Below are 18,425 nucleotides of genomic sequence, written 5' to 3'. Positions count from 1 at the left end.
ATTGTAGAGAATTCAAGGTTGTAGCGAAGTATATAGCTTTTTTGTCTAAAGTGGGCTCCAAATTTTTGTAAAATTGCCTTAGTTAATTCGACCACTTGACTATGATAGGACATATTGCTCCCAACCTCAACGCCCAACACGTGAATTTGCGGTAATATTATCAGGCAGGACTAAATCCTGAGCTTCGGTGCCAGCGTTTCTTCTAAAACAACAGTCTAGGTCTTTGCCGCATTAAACTTAATCAGATTGCTTCCACCCCAGTTCAGAATGTTTTTAAGATCGATATTGATGGTGAAGATCCAGAGCCAAATTTATTAGCACACCAGTGTGCTATCGTCGACAAAGTTACATATCGGGGTTGCAGTTTTGTCGAGTAGGTTTTTAATGGAGAAAGAGAGTAGTTGACAAAATGAATCCTGGGGAAATACCAGCGTTGAACTCAAAACTTTCTGAGGTATGTCCATCGGTAACAACCTGGATAGATCGGTCTTTGAGAAAGCTACTGAGCCATTGATTGGGTAAGAACGACAAACCGCATAATCTTGATTCATTTAAAAGGTTGACAAGCCAAACTGTCAAATCCTCCGATATATACAGTGCGATTGCTCTTCATTTTCCATATTTCTCTATTACATACGTTGTTGACCAGGCCAGCCAGGAGATCTATGTTCACGAAAACTGTATTAATGGTCACTAATGATGTTAGCAGCCTGAAGATATATCAAGATTTGCTGGTTAGTGACTTTCTCCATAACTTTGGTGTGGATTGAACCCAAGTTTCCAATGTGCTGGAGAAGTACCTTTCTTGTGACAGAGAAAAGAGTTTGTATAGCGAACTTGATATACTTGGTAATAGATTTAAGCATATAGAACCACATTAGAGGTTGTTGAAAAGTATCCGTGTCCTACCAAAGGAGTACAAAAGAGACATTCTGCGCAACAGGTGAAATGGTCTTTTTAGTTAAATTTCCCGACCTACAGATGATTTACTAAAGAAGAAATATTTTATGCCTTCAACAAACTGATTTTCTTTGGATACCATATTTTTTACCTCCAAAGCACAATGAATGTACCAAGCTGCAATCTTTCCATCGTTTACAGCTTCTACTGTTGTTTCTGCAACGCCTGCCAGATCACCCCCACACCAAACTAATGGATGAGATGTTTGCATTGTCTTAGTATCCACAATTGGTAGATTTCGAGTTGATAAGTTTAATGGAGCCAAGGCAGCTATAGCTAAAATTAATTAGAAAAAAAAGTCAATCATATTTTTGATTCTACACTTATTTTGAACCTACTGTCAGAATCCTCAAGTCCAGAACCAAAAGCCGAGATCAAGAAATTTGCTTTAATCGTACTTAACTGTTCTTTATCTTGGATCCATTTACCATCTTCAGTTTCTTCAGTTCTACAAAAAGTAACAGATACGATTTTACAATCTTTCACATTGACGGCATACGGAGACAGGAATCCAATTAATTCACATCGCTCTTCAACAGCAACCGACACCTGAAATAATAATACGATTTATTTGAAATAAATAAATGATGAAAAATTCAAAACTCACTTCTTCTGGCACGGCTCTTATATTGGTGAATCCTCTTCTGAAAATAACGAAAACTTTTTTCGCGCCACATCTTAAAGCAGACGTTGCGCAATCAAAAGCAGTATCCCCAGCTCCTAATACTATAACGTTTCCATGCAACTTCGGTAATGTTATGTTTTGTTTACAAAAACACTTCGAAGGATTTTCTTTACTAGCCATGGATACTTTTGGCAGGAAAGACTTTGATGTATAGAAACCCATTTTTTCGGTTAGATTTTCAAATACAGGGTCCAATTTTGGTTGGGGAAGACCTATACCAATAAAAATCGCCTTCGAGGTTTTGAGTAGATTTTCTATGGTTAGATCTTTCGAAGAGAGTGAGCGACCTGTTTCTACTTTCACTCCTAAATCAAGTACAAGATTTATTTCAAAATTCACTACATTGATTGGTAGACGATATTGAGGAATTTCCGAAGCGCTGAAATTGATATAAAAATTATTATCGAGCAATTTGGGAACCGTTAAAATAAGTTGAAGCAATACCTCAAACCTCCAAGTACATCATTCTTTTCGTAAATCGTTATATTTTGATAACCTAAGCGACCAAGAAACGTCGCACAAGATAATGAAGCCGGTCCTGCACCTAAAAGAACAATTTTTGACTCGAAATTTTTTGGATCTGGAGTTTTAGGATCCCTAGTCTGCTTTATACCCATTTGACTGAACACCTGTAATAAAACAAATTCAAAATATGGACTCAAAATTATATGAAATGTTTTACTTCTGTAGCAAATTGCTGCAATCCACCTATATTTATAGGGCCTTCTTCGGAGGCTTGTAAGTTGCATCCTCCAACGCATAAGTCACTAGTAGGACACACCATACCGCAAGTGATACCCAAAGGGTTATCAGAAAATATCGCTTTGGCAGCACCATAATAATTCTACAAATGTAATATAAGACATTGAAGTAAAATGAGACATTAATATGAGGTGTTTTAAACACCAATTATCAACAAATATTATAGGAGAACTTTTTGTTTGTAACTGTACTTCTAAATCTTAAATATTGATACCAATATTAAAAAAATATTTTTTAAATGGAAGTATTTAAAATTGTTATTTTGGTTAGTTAGTGTAGTATCAGATCTATAACAGCTTATCAATGTTTTGAGTGAGGAAATTTTAATTATCTCCTCAGAAGAGAGCATATTGTGTATAATTAAACAAATTTGAAAAAATATGTAGCTTTAACACTCGTAATTCTGAAGAAGGTAATCTTAAAGCAGGTAGTCAAACGTTTCCAAAAGAAAGTATGAATATTCCCAGCCTTAAATTCAAAATAAGTCGTTTTAAACCCTTTACCCTGTCAAGAGGTCTGTATAGGATGTAGACTAATTTGTGTCGGCTCTTATTCATTTTGTGCTTTTGAAGACGTATGAAAATGGATATTTTTGTATATTCAATACAAAAAATGGGTGCCAAATCGGTCGATATGTGTTATACAAAGTGTGTTTTAGCTTTGATTTGTTTTTCTTCCTATATTTTTTGATATCAGGGCGCTTTCGTTTACATTTTGAATTTATTTGTTTGTATTGATTATGTCGCTTTTCAATTTGATTTTTTAACTTTCGATTTCCTTTATTGCATAATGTTGGGATAAAAAATTCAAATAGACTGACACAAGAAAACTGCTCATATTACAAAGATGGGTAATTTGAAATCAGTGGACGTGTCACAACCCACAGTAAGGCAATGTTTCCAACCAATATCTGAAGAGCTAAATGAACAAGATACATTTAACAACAATGATTACATCATTTTGCCAAATCTGCATAATCACATTTTTTTGTAAAAGTATTGTAAATTCCATGTACCCGGTGAATCAACACTCGAAGAAACAACGTTGATCCCTTATATTTGGATGTTATTGAGAAAATTAGAGGTTTTATTCGGCATAAGCATTTTTACATATGTATTGATTAGACCACTGATATTAGAGGACGTCATATTGCTCATTGTTAAACGGCAAGTCACCGGGAGAGGATGAAAAAGCTAGAATTAATCAAGTATGGTGGAACTGGACTGAAGACGAGAATATATCATTTAATAAGCAGTATATGGGAACAAGAGACAATACCAGAAATGTGGAAAATGGAAATAAGGGTACCAAAACACAAGAAAGGATAAAGAGGTATAGCGCTACTGGATACAACCTAAAAACCCATAAATAAAACTTTGAGATTATATGGAGAAAACTTGTTCGGAGACTACCAATGTGGGTTTAGATCTGGAAGATCAGTCACAGACCATATTTTTACTCTGAGGCAAATACAGTAAATGGGGTATGAATAGGATCTGCCAATTTACTCAGTCTTCATAGATTTCCAAAAAACTTACCATACTGTGACAGATATTCTTATCCATTACTCTGCTCAATATAGTATCAGAATGGATAGTACGTGAAATAAGTCTGAACAGAACAGGGACACTACAAACAAGAACACCGCAACAGGCATACGCAGACGATGTAGTGATTCTTTCAATATCGGAAAACGAGTAGAGCCTTCATAGAAACAACAACACAAAGGAAAAGAGCAATGAGAAGTTTGTCAATACAACTGAATGACAATAAGGCAAAGAGCTTAGAACAAGTTCAAAGTTTATCTTGAGTGAACTGGTTATCAAGGACGACGGTAACGAACGTGAAAATCTGGAAGCGAGGATGCCGAGGGGAAATAAAGAGTTGGAAGCGCTAAACGCGATAATGAGATCCCAAAAATTCTCCAGAAAGGGGAAGCTATATCTATACATTCTTAATAAAGCAGAGGACGAGAAGAAAGAAAAATACTAACTAGGTTACTAGGCGGTAAAAAGGAGGGAGATTTATGGCTGAAGAGAACAAATAATGAAATAAGGAATCTATTTGGAGAAGCAGAACTAAATAAGATGATAATATCCCAAAGAATAGAATGGCTGGATCACCTACAGAGAGTTTTAGAGCAACAAAAAAAATAATGGACATAGAATATGGATGAACTAGAGGCCAAGAATAAGATGGTACGCAGAGTAGAAGAGTAGAAGGGAATCACTTCCATGCTACGTTTATTTATTAACACTTGAAACATAAACTGATTCCTTCCTTTAAAATACAGTAAAATAGGTGAAAAATTTAATTGCAGACTTGTGACCAAAACGTCGGACAAACCTTCGTGTCAACTGAACTTCTTGAAAGCAAATAACACAGCAAATGTTACCATCAAAATATTCACTAAATGCACGATTAATATGTTTTTAGGTAGGTAGTTACTCACTTAATTAGATACCATATATCTTTTTTGTTTAATAAAACAAAATTTATTTAAAATAATCGCTTGAAATTAACAATAATTGATCACACACGCACAAAAAAATACATAATATCAGCTGAAATTTTGAGGTTATATTCAAATATTTGTTTTCTTTCGTTGGACGATGACTCGTTGCTGACTACCTCTACTATCTACCAAAGTACTTATTTTTGTTAAAAATCATTATCCTTTTGATAAATTTGGTGATTACTCCACTTCGTTGAAAAGATCATCAAAAAAGACACTTAACAGTGACAGGTCGTCGTTGCCAACATTAAAACTCAAAACTACAAAACACTTCTCTTCCACCTCCAATTCAATTTCAGTTTGTGTGATGAAACTACCCAATCCCTGACTGATGTTAGAAAGTTATTAAAAAGCACAGGATTGAAATAACAGCTTTCTTTTATAAAAACCAATTATATCTTTGTTTCTAGAGCAATAACATAAATTGAGAAATCTAATTTGCCATTAACCCGAAGTGTAAAACTAATAAAACAATCTGATACAGCATTTTAAAATGTCGCAGGCAAAACGGGAGACATAATTTTTCAAAAATTGAAAAAGTGATTGAAAAAAATTGTGGGTTCCGATTTCTTAGCCACCTAACTGATATTTTGAAAGGAGAATTTACTAAATCCATTTATTTGGATCCTGCAATGATTAGCAATTATATAAGCGCCCCTATTACATCAGTTGATGTGAAAAGAAGCTTTCCCATTTATACATTATTTTATTTAGACGGAAGACAAAATTTTTTGATTTAGCGCACTGTTTTTTTGAACTAACCACAATTTGCTTTTTGTATCTAATAAATTTATATTAAGTTCTATTTTGTACCTATATAAAAAATTAAAATATCTTTATTAAAAATTACATGGATAAATTGATGCATATGAATTTTTTGCATATTTTCAATATTTTCGTGCATATTTTGACTAAATGATTTGCATATTTATTCGCAAATTTTAGATTTTCATTTTGCATATTTGGGTTATAAATATCTTGTCACTAGTCTATAAGTCCATGCATTATAATAAAAATGTTCCAACTTATCACTTGATTCAAAACATAAATATATTTCAGATTATACTAACCTTGTTGGCAATGCTAGTGATGAAAGACTTTATATCCAATTGTGTTGGACAGGATTTTTGACACGGAGCATCTGCACATTTCAAACACCTTGCCGCTTCTTTTAAAGCCGCTCTTTCACTCAGAGTAGTAGGTTTTATATCGGAAAAATTGTTTTCCAAAGGAAGACAGCTCTAAAATGTACAGATTATTATCTAGAATAACCAAATAATTGATTATTGACTATTTCATCATTTATTGCGAAAACTTTTTACGTGGTCTATTTTAAAACTTTATTGTTGAAAGTATAATCACTTCATTTTCCCACGTATCATAATTAAATTCTTATGGTTTCCATTGTAAATATAGTAAGTATAATAAAGCAATACAGTGAATTACACCTGGTAGCGTATGAAATAGAAGAAGAAGATTTCTGGTAGCTACAGTTAGGCCACATTCTCTAAAAAGAGTTGGATTAACAGACCAGCTGCAAACAGTGGGTTCCTCAGTATCGCAGCGAGAAAGTGGGAACAACATACATCTCAGGTCAGAACACCGCCTATATGATTTGAAAAAACGGACGTCAAGGCATGAAAAATCGATCATAGAGGATAATGATATGGAGGAGCGGAATATCAAGAAAACATGGACTGAAAATTTGACATAATATCCTCCAACAAAAAATTCACACAATAGAGAAGGCTACCAAACTGTTAAGGGAAAGTGGCGAATCAAATGGAAACATAACAATCTACTTATGAACTGTCGCGAGAAATATTCTTTGATACATGACACCAAAGTAGGCTTCCGCTCATTACGTGAACTCTATAAAGTAGAAAGAAATCAGATAGACTTTCAAAAGTGATAGATGCAGTGCTCCTACGATGGAATTCTTAACAGAGAAGTAAAGATCATCGAGTATCTGCTCTACCTGTGCCCTGGATTAACAGAAAAAAGACGTCAAATCTCGGGGAATGACAAAATAGATTGCCCTGAAAAAATAGCTAGAAATAAAAAAACTAAAAAACCTTGTTTGAGGTTGGAACGAGGTTACTCATCTAACTTTACCTAATCAAATAAATTGAGGCGTTTCTTACAAAAACGACAAAAAAGAAAAAAAATGTGTAAAGAAAGAAACAGTTATAAACCAAAATATGGTGGTATGTGGTATGGCACATAAAAATCATGTGTGAAAACAAGTTCTGGCTAGAGTTACTAGCGCTTATTGCGAGTATGTCAAAAACTGAATATATTTCTAAGTATTCATGTTATTATTGAGTAGATTTTGTTTTAGGTGTTCGCGTTTCAAGTTCTTTTGAAATATTAAAGAGAATAATCGAGAGACTTTGGTAACTCGGTTTAATAATATGGCGTCACAGGATGAACATGATTCTTATTTAGTTGGCTCCGCTTCGCCGTAGATCCAGAAAAGTTAGTAATACAAGTGATGATGAACCAAATGCGAAAGAAGGAAATGACAGAATGAAATCGTTTAGTAACAGTGCAGTTTTTCAAGATAAGAGTGGAAGGCAAAGAATATCCAGTATGTTTTAATGCGATTTTAGGAATATTTGGTGTTACTAAAGGGAGAGTACGAAGACTACAAAATAATCTTTTGCTTTAAGGTGTATCACCACATGATAGAAGAGGAAGGCATAATAACAGGCACAAGAAAATATCGGAGACTGTAGCGAATTTGATAAAAACCCATATCCATTAATTTAAAGATCGACAATCACATTATTTAAGATGAAAAAATCCAAACAGTGTTAGTATCGAAAAAGAGAAAAATCTTCATCCATGTAAGGCTGACAAATTCTATGCTTGTCATGCAAAATTTTCATTGCCCCACATTCAACCTTGTGATGTTTTTTTTTGCTAGTCACCTCTGGTACTATGTTTTTGGAGTACATGATTTGGCAACCAATGATGCAACTATATTCTTGTACGATGAAACTGTAGGCAAGAAAGGCCAGAATGATGTTACTTATTTGTTGTTGCATTTTTTTAACAGGGCAGATATAAGCAACAAAGACTTAGTGTTGTTTAGTGACGGATACCCGGGGCAAAATAAAAATTATTTGATGGCTAGATTCCTTTACGCATGGGTTGACATTTTAAAAATTTTCAAAATTTCAGTTCAGGAAAAAAAAGAAAACTGCAGAGCTACAGTCTAGCTGGGATATATTAATATCAGCAACAAGAGATCTCCTTTTAAAATTGTGAAAGTAGAGTAAAAAGATTTTTTAATATGGCTGAAGCTCTGAAGCCATTTTTTATGCCTAATCCAAAGCCGCTCATGAAAATAAAATCAGTAAGAGTGGTTAAAATAACTGCTGAAGTAGACTACATACAGACTAAGCAATATTACATTGGTGCCTGGGAAACAATACATCTGCGAAACCGGAAGAAGCTTGGTATCGAACTAACATTGAAACCCCTGTATCAAGGTGAGATTCAAATCAAACCTTAGAAGCTCGGTTTTCCACGAAATCTTGCTAAATGCCTGAAAGTTCCCGTGAATGTCCACTATGATCTCAATCTGCAATCAAACCTTACTCAGCCCAGCACCAGTACTAGTACTCGACCTGAAGTTGAAATAGACAACGAAGACAATAGCAGTGGCGCAAAAGATTAAACAATGATGCCGATTTTCTTTGTAGTTACTACAATTTAACATTGTTCAAAAATAAACATTTCTTTTAACATTTTGCATATTGAAATCCTCAGTTTCATAGAAATTCCAGTAAAAACAACTATTGTCCATAAAAAAAGGAAAAACTACGTTGTTATTTGAAATATTACCAAGATTTTGGTTAATTTTTTTTGGCCGACATTCGTTTGTTACATAAGAAAAAACCTAATCTAGCAAAACGTTGGGCGACATAAAGTTTTTTTCACTATCCCAAAAAAGTCAAAACTGAACTACGGTGGTTTTTGTAAGAAATGCCTCAATTATAATTATTGACGAAGATACAATACGAAGTTTAGTTTAATGAAACAATGGACACATCTCCACTAATAATATATACGTAACAATTATAACATAACACCTTAATATTAATAATGATGCCTTTTGATGCCTTGTAATTCGGCTGCTATGGAGTTAATAATTATATTTTACGGTTATCAATGTATTTTTCTAAAAACCTTGTATCAAATGATCAAGAAAATTAGGTACGATGCCAATCTTCTCATTACACGAGCTGTATTTTGAACATATCTATAAACCCTTGATGAATCAATAATTAACATTCTTTAGACTTTATATCCAAGAAGAAAATTACACCAATGAGAAATGCCGAGCTTTCTATGTCGTTACTTAATAGGATTAAGTATCGTTGGAAAAGGAGAAAGATATTTCATAAAGCCTCATGGCAATGATACACTTCAAACCGTAACCCCATACACTAATAAAATTGAGATTCACTTCATTTACTTAAACATAACAAAAAATTTATTTTTCGAGTAATAGTTGGAATTTTAAATATGATATTACTTAAAAAATCATGCAACACCATGTTGTAGATAAGGCAACACTATTATAATCATTATATGCGTCTAAATGTACTTGATTTTTGGTCTCTTCTGTTTTAAAATTCTATCTAATTTAATTCTATTCTATTTAATTTTATCTAAAAGATAAAATTTGACGTTTCGACGTATCTTTAACTTTATCAAAATATGATATTAACACTGACAATTTCCGTATTTATATCAATCAATAGATCATCTACATCATGAACATCAAAATAAAAATAAAATCAAAATAGAAAATGTTCTAATTAGAAAAATTAATTTTTCCTTAGCCCTTACATCTCAAATATATAGCAGTACTCAATTAATCAAATTTGTAGTTTCATTTGAATTTACAAAATAGAGCTATAACTTTACCGTAAATTATTTAGGTCTTTTTTATCATTTATGAGTACAGATTTTTCGTTTTTAGGAATGTGAACCATTTCTAAAAATTCTCTTTTTCGTATTAGATTCCGTTCCAAGAATTTTCAAATCTTTATGATTGAATTTATGTTTATGTTTTGATATTTCATGGTTAGTTAACGGAGTTTTATTTTTTTATTGATAAGTCTGCCTTATGTAGACAGCGTCACAATTAGTACAAGGCACTTGATATATAATATTACTTCTTTTGTTTTTCGTTGCTTTAGATTTCAATTTAGTGGAATATTTGGATAACGTATTATGTCCTTTATGACTTATACTAATATCATATTTATTGAAATAATTTGATAATTGTTGGGAAAGTACTTTTTAAGAAATCAAGTCACAGTAACTTAAATTAGTTCAACAATATTTGCAGTCTCCAAAAATGACTCTGGATCATGATTATGGACAATGCTGTAAATTTTGGCATAAAAAAATGTAATAACATGGACATCAACATCGAGAAACTAGGAAGAAGGAAGATAAAAAACCTGCCGGATTAATCAGCTCATGATACTGGATTATCAATTCAACAAGGAATACGTCGGCCAATGTATGAACGCATAAACCGATTTATACAAGAATTGTCGTCTCGATACGGGGCCATGAAACAAATCAATAATATTTTCTTCCAAATTATTGAAACAAAGTTTATGCTAGAAGCTTCAGATGACGCTCTGGCTGTAGCAGTTGACAATCTGACAAAAATTTATGGTGAATTTGACAAGGAGCAAGTTTTCTAGGAAATAAAAAGGTACCGCAGGCATGTAAAAGCCACCGATACGAGTATGGAAAGCCCAAGAAATCCTTCAATTTATAATAAAATGGGACTTCAGTGAATCGTTATCCTGTATATCGCTTATTCTTCAATACTTTTTACCATTTGGATCTCGGTTGCATCATGTGAGAGGAGTTATTCGAAAGTTAAACTGATTAAAAATTATCTTAGATCTACAATGGGTCAAGAACGACTGGCTAATCTAACAGTGCTTTCAATAGCAACAAAAATTTCAAAAGAAATCGATTTCACAAAAGTTATTGTGGAGTTCAGTGAATTGATGAACAAAAACATATAACACGCTACAAAAAATACAGAAAATACAGATCTTTGATTCATTTTATCTAATTTTTTGTTGGTCGATTCGTATTTTATTTTCTTTATCTATATTTATTCCATATTGTAGGTATATATGTTTATTTAGCCTAAATAATTTAAGTCGAATTTAAATTTCACTTCCCAGATTTTAACGAAATGAACAAACATTTATACATACAAATATTCCTTCATTACTGTTTTCAATTATGCCAGTATACAGTAACCATCTGTTTATCTGAACGATTACTATTTATATTATAATAATAAAAACAAAAAGGAACAAAGTCTAGAGCATAAAGAAACCATTCATATTCTAACATTTATTTGAAAGTTAATCTTGGTAAGAATAGTATCAGAGGTGGGTAGCATGGAGTAAAAAAGGCACAAACAAAAACATTTATCTGTTATAGTAGATTCAGTAATTGTTGGAACTTCTATCAGATGATAGTAAGTTATCGATATTTATTTTTAACGCAGTTATGAAACTCACAATTAGTAATATTTTCACATAAATATTTTGTTTAATATAACAATTGCGCAAGAAAAATTAGACTATGTTGAAAAGTATTTGCATTAATTCCGTTTTAAAATTTAACTGCATCAAAAAGAGTATAAACGAAAAAATATATTTCTTCAATGTGTCACAACGAAAAAATTATCAAAAATTTCATGAAATAGTTATTCCTACATAATTCCAACCATAAATAAAAACTAAGCTAACAAAAATTTCAGAGAAATGTACATACCTGACATTTTTTGTTCGGATTTCTTTTCCAATGTAACTTGTTCTTTTTAGTCTCGTTGGATGGTACAAAATTCGAATAAATTTGGACACGTGGATTTAGGGCTAGTATATTCTAAAGAAAAATAAAATGCAATAATTGTAATAACATTATTTCTATTTTGCTGAAGATACCGTAATAGAAATGTGGTTATAGGAATTAAACGGTCTTATTTCCTATACTGAGGATCTGTCGATATATTTCGAATATCAAACCCATAATTTACATTTTCATGTGAAATCTTGCCAAGACCAAAGTATATATTTTCCACTGTCAACAAGTTTTCATAAAGATACAATCATCGAACTATACGCTTCTAATTTTATAATCTCTCAATTCATATAGGTACTCTATTCATTTTATTTCAAAGCATAATAAAAAATCGTACTATACCAAATATAATTCAAAATTCCCAACAAAAATTGTAGTCAAGAAGATAATGTATCCAAGGTGTTCCGGGACTTGATGCAAAAAATTAAGGAGTGAGTAAATGACGTGAAAATATGCTGTGACATTGTTTCCAAGTTATAGCTTTTCAAAATTGGTAAATCAGAACTATATTTAAATATATTTTCCGAATAATACATTCGAACATCATGAATTTTCTACAGATGATTACGTATGTCCATGTAGCTTGTTTGATGGAATAAATCATTCTACAAAATTATCTGAAAACCAGGAGCGGCTTATACCCAATTAATCCTTAACTCTTACAGGACCACCTGTACACTCTAAAAATATTAAAAATGAATTTGTGAATCGATTTTTAACAAAAAGTTATTCTATGTTTAACTCAATAAAATGTATTGTACATGCCAAGGAAATTGTTCGTCATTAAGAAACATTCTGAAGAAATTATAATAATTGTAATTATTTATTGAAAATACTTATATAATACATAAGGAGAAAATTGAAATGTAGGAAAATTTAGTTGGTTAGCTTATAACTTATCAAAAATAAATGTTCGAAGTGGGCACCTTGTACTTCTACTTCCGTAGTCTTCGGAGGATGTTCCTTGGAACTTGGAAGGTCATTCCAAGATTCTGCCTTATAGCGTAATGGAAGTTTATTCTATCGATAATTTCATTCCGCTGTACAGGAAGATACGGTTCTACCTGCACGAAGCGAAATGATACTTTTCCAGCAAATGTGCGTAGTACCAACTCGATGTTTATCTAAAAATCAACTATCGTAGGCCAGTCTCGCTGGATAATCCATGGCATGCACTTTCTGGATATGAAAGAGGTAAGGAAGTTGAATATTTATTTATTTATTCATCCATTCTCCAAGAAATCTTTGATCAAACTTTAATACTTTAATACTGATAATTACAGTTTATGATAATTTTCTTCAGAATGTCTCTTTTAGGCGAACTAAGCAAGTACAACGATTTAAAGATCTGTTCAACTACTAAGCAATAAATTTTATCGAGTCAAACACAGAGTACCTTTTTGTTAAGGAATCGATTGAAAACTCAATTTTGCTATCATTAGATTGTACAGGTTGTCCCTGTTCGAAATGTTCGAATGTATAATTTAGAAAATATACTTAAACGTAAGTTCTGATTTCGCAACTTTAAACGCCTATAACCCAAAAACGACGAATCCTATGAGAAATTCCACAGCATTATTTTCACGTTATCTATTCACTCACTACCTAACCTAACCTAAACAAATTTTTTGCATTATGTCCCGGAATACTCTGTATCAATTTCTGCACTCGTATCTTTCCATCACTCTATTTTCCTCCGTGCTTTTATTTTATTCCTTTTCATTTATATTGATCATTTCGATCACTACACCCTCAATGTTTGTAAGTACAGCGAGTCGTTGAGCTATGAAGCGCACTTCAAAAAAATGTGTTGGTAACTGGTCTTTAATTTAATCTATTAGTTTATCAAATGTAGCGATGAGTATTTCTTTAGTGATCTGAATTGAAGATCGATCTGGGATCTGAGAACTTCTCGGTAATCCTGAATAATCAAGATAACAATGTTTCGATACCCCACTTCGATAGCAAATAAATATTCAGGCCATTGACAAGCACTATGTTCAGTGAAAACATGGTTAGGTGTCCTTGATGACGAACGGAATTTTGAAGGTAGCTCCTCCACGTTTGAATATTTTTACAAACAGATGATTAAAAATATTTAACACGAATATGGATAAACAATACAAATACAAAAAAAAACAGTTGTTACTAGCTCCTCACGGGAAGCATGTTGCGAGCTGCGAGTTTTTTGCATATGTGCCGAAATAAAAGACATTTTGGGCATTATTAGGATGTAAATGTAATCAAATAACCATTGAATGTGATCGAATTTGCAAAATGACATGAATTGACGTGAATCGACACCAATAGACATCAAAAACATCAATGGCTTCAATGGACGTCAATTCATGTCGTTGGAGGTAATTTTTATTATTAGGAGAATTGTCAAGAAATAATGAGAACTAAGTTATTAAAGTAATGTATATCAAAATATAAGTACTTAACAGAAGGCTTTTGACAAGAGTTCCAAATCCGGACACGAGCACGTAGCCCTCTGCTACAAATGTTTTATACTATTTTGTCTATTTCGGCTTGTATTCAGGCATGTTAAAAATACACATTAGGGAAATTATACCGTAACGTAAGTGATCGGTTGGTAGCAGTGCTTTATTTTTGACAGTTGACTTTGAAAATATTATTAGAATTTAAAAGTTCGGGTAAGTATTATTATTTGTTGAATACATTCTTTGCACATATTATTATGAAACTTCATCAAATCTTATTATATTTAATATTATTTTTACTGGTATTAGTATTTTTTCAACCTTGTTTTTCATATATTATTTTCATTATTATTACTATTATTATTATTATTATTATTATTAGAAATAAAATTATTTATTTACTCCGCGTGGATGCAGTGAGTCACATAGTCTAGCGAGAGCCAATCTCTTTGTAGCAACTATAAGCTGATATAGGCTCATTCTCGCACCTCAAATTATACAAAGTGTTGTCAAGTAAAATGTTTTTAATTATCTAGCAGTAACTCTCCCAACGTGCCACAAGAATATTTTTTGTATTCATTAAACAATTTTGTAATAGTCCGGTAAGCATTTAGCCTAATTTGACCTTTTGATTTTGCAATTCCTCAAGTACTTAACCTCAAACTTAAAAATATTTATGATTCAAAAAATTTCCTATTTAAATAAAGGGCCTTATTTTGCTGTTACTAGCCTTCACTATCATAGTGGAATACAAATTTTTTTAGTACCTAAAATTGTTCCCCATCTCCTGGACTATTATGCTTCGCTTGGCTCTCGTCTTGGCATATTCTTTTATAATGTTAATCTCTCATTAGAACACTTTGTTAAGGTGTTCACCTGGATTTTTTCGATAAGGAAATTAGATGAAATTAATATGTGTGTGATTAATTTTTATTACGAAAACTATAGATATAAATTACATTGAAGTTCTGAATAAACGGTTTTCAAGGAACGAATATTATGGCTAGTTTAATTTAACGCAATTAGTTTGACTCTAAATAAAGTGATAAATATTTTATATATTACAATATTAATAATAATAATAAAAATACTCACTTCAATATCTGGTAAATCTTCACTTACTCTAGCCATTATTTTTGCTTATCGAAAAGGAAAAAAACGCGTTTGATTAACGTATTAATTGAAAGATCTTTCAATTAACAATAAATATCAAATCTTTTATGTGTCAAACGTACTATGTTTTTTTCTATTAATTTAAATTGCTGAATAAATCTTCTATAGGTCTGATATGATATCATGAATTTGAAGATAATCGGTTTAATTCGTAGTCTTACGCTACATAAACAATTTATAATAAACAATTATCGATGATAGTATTATCTACACAAAGAAAAAATTAATAAGGACATGGCAACTAGAGCATATGGAAATGTATTCTGTGATTAGCTTTGTTCGCGGGTCCATTTATTATCAATTCCAAATCAGTTACTAATCAATATATGATGATCGCTGTGGTGAGCATGCTTGATTAAAAACCTATTCAGTATGGTAATTTACTGCAAACGTAATCAGTAATAAACGGAATCGATCGATCCGTAAAGGCGGAACTGACTTAACTGCATATTTTGTTAGTGCATATGTGCCTGAACGGATTCGGAATCAGATCCTCGAACAAAGCTGATAGCTTTGTTCGCGGGTCAATTTATAATCGATTACCAATCAGTTAGTAATTACTCAGTTAGTAACCAATCAGTGGCGGCGCAAGACCTAAAAATAATGTGGGCAAGGTACATTTCGCTAGACCCTCTGATGGTGCAAGAAGAAGGGAATATGAAATAAAAAATCACGATTAAACAGTTTTTTATTCATTAAAAAAAACTTAATTTATACTCATACTTCTATGGAGCATTAAACAAAAATGAGAAAAAAAATAATTAAAGAAACAAAAATTTTCTTCTTTTGATTTTGCTGACCTTCTTAATGATTGGTTCGTAATTTATATTAGATACTATATCTGCTTAAATAGATAAAGCTGCCAAAGCTGAAAGTCTTTCTTGGCCCATAGTATTTTTTAAATAATTTTTAATTAGTTTTAACTTTGAAAAGTTCCTTTCAGCAGAAGTAGTACTTACAGGTATTGTTAACAAAATTCTAATGACAATGTTAATATTTGGGTGAATTTCTTTTAAATCATTCTCTATAATATATTAGAGCAGATATTTCACGTCTTTAAAGGAGTTGGGTAAATTTGGGATCATGTTTTGTAACTCCTCATACAACTCATAAACACTGCTCTCACCTACTTGCAGGACCGTGTGTAAATCCTGACAGTTTTTCAGTATTTCCTCTTATGCAATTTTTTTAACTTGTTTAAGCCATAGAGAAAACCAAAAGTTTCAAAAAGTTGATTTAAAGACATAAATCTCGATTCCATATTACTTATCACAGAATCAATCATGGTGTTAAAAAAATCTGTTTCATACCGACTTATAACAGTCTCTATAGGTTGATCGCTGCCTTCCTAATCAAAAATCCTTTTCTTTTTGACTACTCTTTTATTTTTAAAATCTTTTGGCAAATCATTACTGCTTTTCTTCGATACAGTCACAAAAGTACGCAAATGTTCAAGAGTAATGCTTAAATGGACTTGTACAGATTGCCATAATTTGTTTATGGTGTAGACACGTGTTAATAACTCATACCATATATGTAATGATATGATAAATTTCAAACTAAACATTTAGTTTAAAATGGGTGTGTCCGATTGTTCCGTTTGGCATTTTACTTTTTTTTCACAAACACCATTGTGAGAAATTATATAAAAAAACGACTGAATCTTGCAATGTACTGAAGATCTTATTAACGCTATCTATCAATGATGTATTGAATAAAATCAAAATTTATAGTAACATATCAAGCATACAATGTACCTATTCTGCTGTTATTAATTGAATTAAAGGCAGAAAAAATCGATTACCACCATGAATGCAAGACCTCTCACACTTTGACTATAGATATAGAGAAGATTATAGTAAATTATCTTGTAGCTAGATATAGAATAGATTTACCTTCCTATGAAAAGAAGCTTGGTAGTCTAATAAACATACGAAGATATATTCAAAAATTATTAGCCTTCTTATTACAGCGAACCCGCAAAGGCTTTTTTCAATTGAGGAAAGAGACGATAGTCGGACGGAGCCAAATCTGGTGAATAAGGGGGGTGTTCTAGTAATTCAATCCCTAGATCATGAATTTTTTGCAGGGCAACATGAGATTTGTGTGGAGGGGCGTTGTCCTGCAAAAACAAAACACGTTTGGATAGCTTTCCGCGTCTTTCCTCTTCAATTTTTTCCCGTAAAGTGGTCAGTAATGTCGAATCATAATCTCCAGTTATTGTTCTATCCTCATCCAAAAAATCAATCATGATCACTCCATGGCAATCCCAAAAAACTGAAGCAAAAACTTCTTAGGTCTTAGAGAACCAGACTGTCGCCATTTTATCGATTGTTGCTTTGTTTCTGGATCGTAGAAATGTACCCAAGTCTCATCCATAGTAATAATACGGTTTAAAAAGTCTACATCGTGTTCAAATTGAGCACAGATCGAACGCGATGCTTCTAACCTTGCACGCTTTTGATCAACATTCAAACATTTGGGGATACATTTTGCAGCAATTTTTCTCATGTGCAAATTGACGTGAACTATGTGATGAACGCATTCGTATGAAATATCCGTTTTAGCCCAATTCGACAGTCTGATAAAATCATGTCATGTACTACATCGATATTTTCGGGGACTAACATAGAAACTCGCCTCCGCGATCGGTCATCATCTTCAATAGAAAATTTACCTCTTTTCAAGCTTGCAGTCCAATTTTTCACGGTCGCATACGAAGGACATTAATCACCAAGGGTATTAAGCACATCTTCGTAAATCTGCTTATTTCTTAACTCTTTTAAATACACTACTTGATGATGGCTCGACACTCTAATTTTTCGATTTTCACAATTTCGGTGGACATCTTTTTTCTTTTAATTTATTGCGTAACTCTGTTTTAGTTTTTTGACGTCAAACTTTACACTGACACTTCTAATAAGTTATTGTTGGTTGCTATGGTAACGCAATATTTTGTTTATGC

General features: G+C 32.2%; 1 protein-coding gene across 1 annotated transcript in view; it reads right to left on the bottom strand.

Moving 5' to 3' along the window:
• LOC130442556 (dihydropyrimidine dehydrogenase [NADP(+)]) overlaps positions 1-15,694 on the bottom strand; it is a 32,427-nt gene extending 16,733 nt beyond the window's left edge. The window contains exons 1-8 of the mRNA XM_056776768.1: positions 15,383-15,694; positions 11,757-11,867; positions 5,993-6,163; positions 2,328-2,489; positions 2,090-2,274; positions 1,568-2,024; positions 1,299-1,509; positions 1,052-1,236 (exon numbers count right to left, since the gene is read on the bottom strand). Coding sequence (XP_056632746.1) covers positions 1,052-1,236; positions 1,299-1,509; positions 1,568-2,024; positions 2,090-2,274; positions 2,328-2,489; positions 5,993-6,163; positions 11,757-11,867; positions 15,383-15,418 — 1,518 coding nt within the window. The 5' untranslated portion in view covers positions 15,419-15,694. The remainder of the gene's footprint in view (positions 1-1,051; positions 1,237-1,298; positions 1,510-1,567; positions 2,025-2,089; positions 2,275-2,327; positions 2,490-5,992; positions 6,164-11,756; positions 11,868-15,382) is intronic.
• Between the last annotated feature and the right edge of the window lie 2,731 nt (positions 15,695-18,425).

The sequence above is a fragment of the Diorhabda sublineata genome, chromosome 1, assembly GCF_026230105.1.
Source record: "Diorhabda sublineata isolate icDioSubl1.1 chromosome 1, icDioSubl1.1, whole genome shotgun sequence".
Classification (NCBI taxonomy): Eukaryota; Metazoa; Arthropoda; class Insecta; order Coleoptera; family Chrysomelidae; genus Diorhabda; species Diorhabda sublineata.
This window is presented reverse-complemented; position numbering and strand designations above follow the sequence as displayed.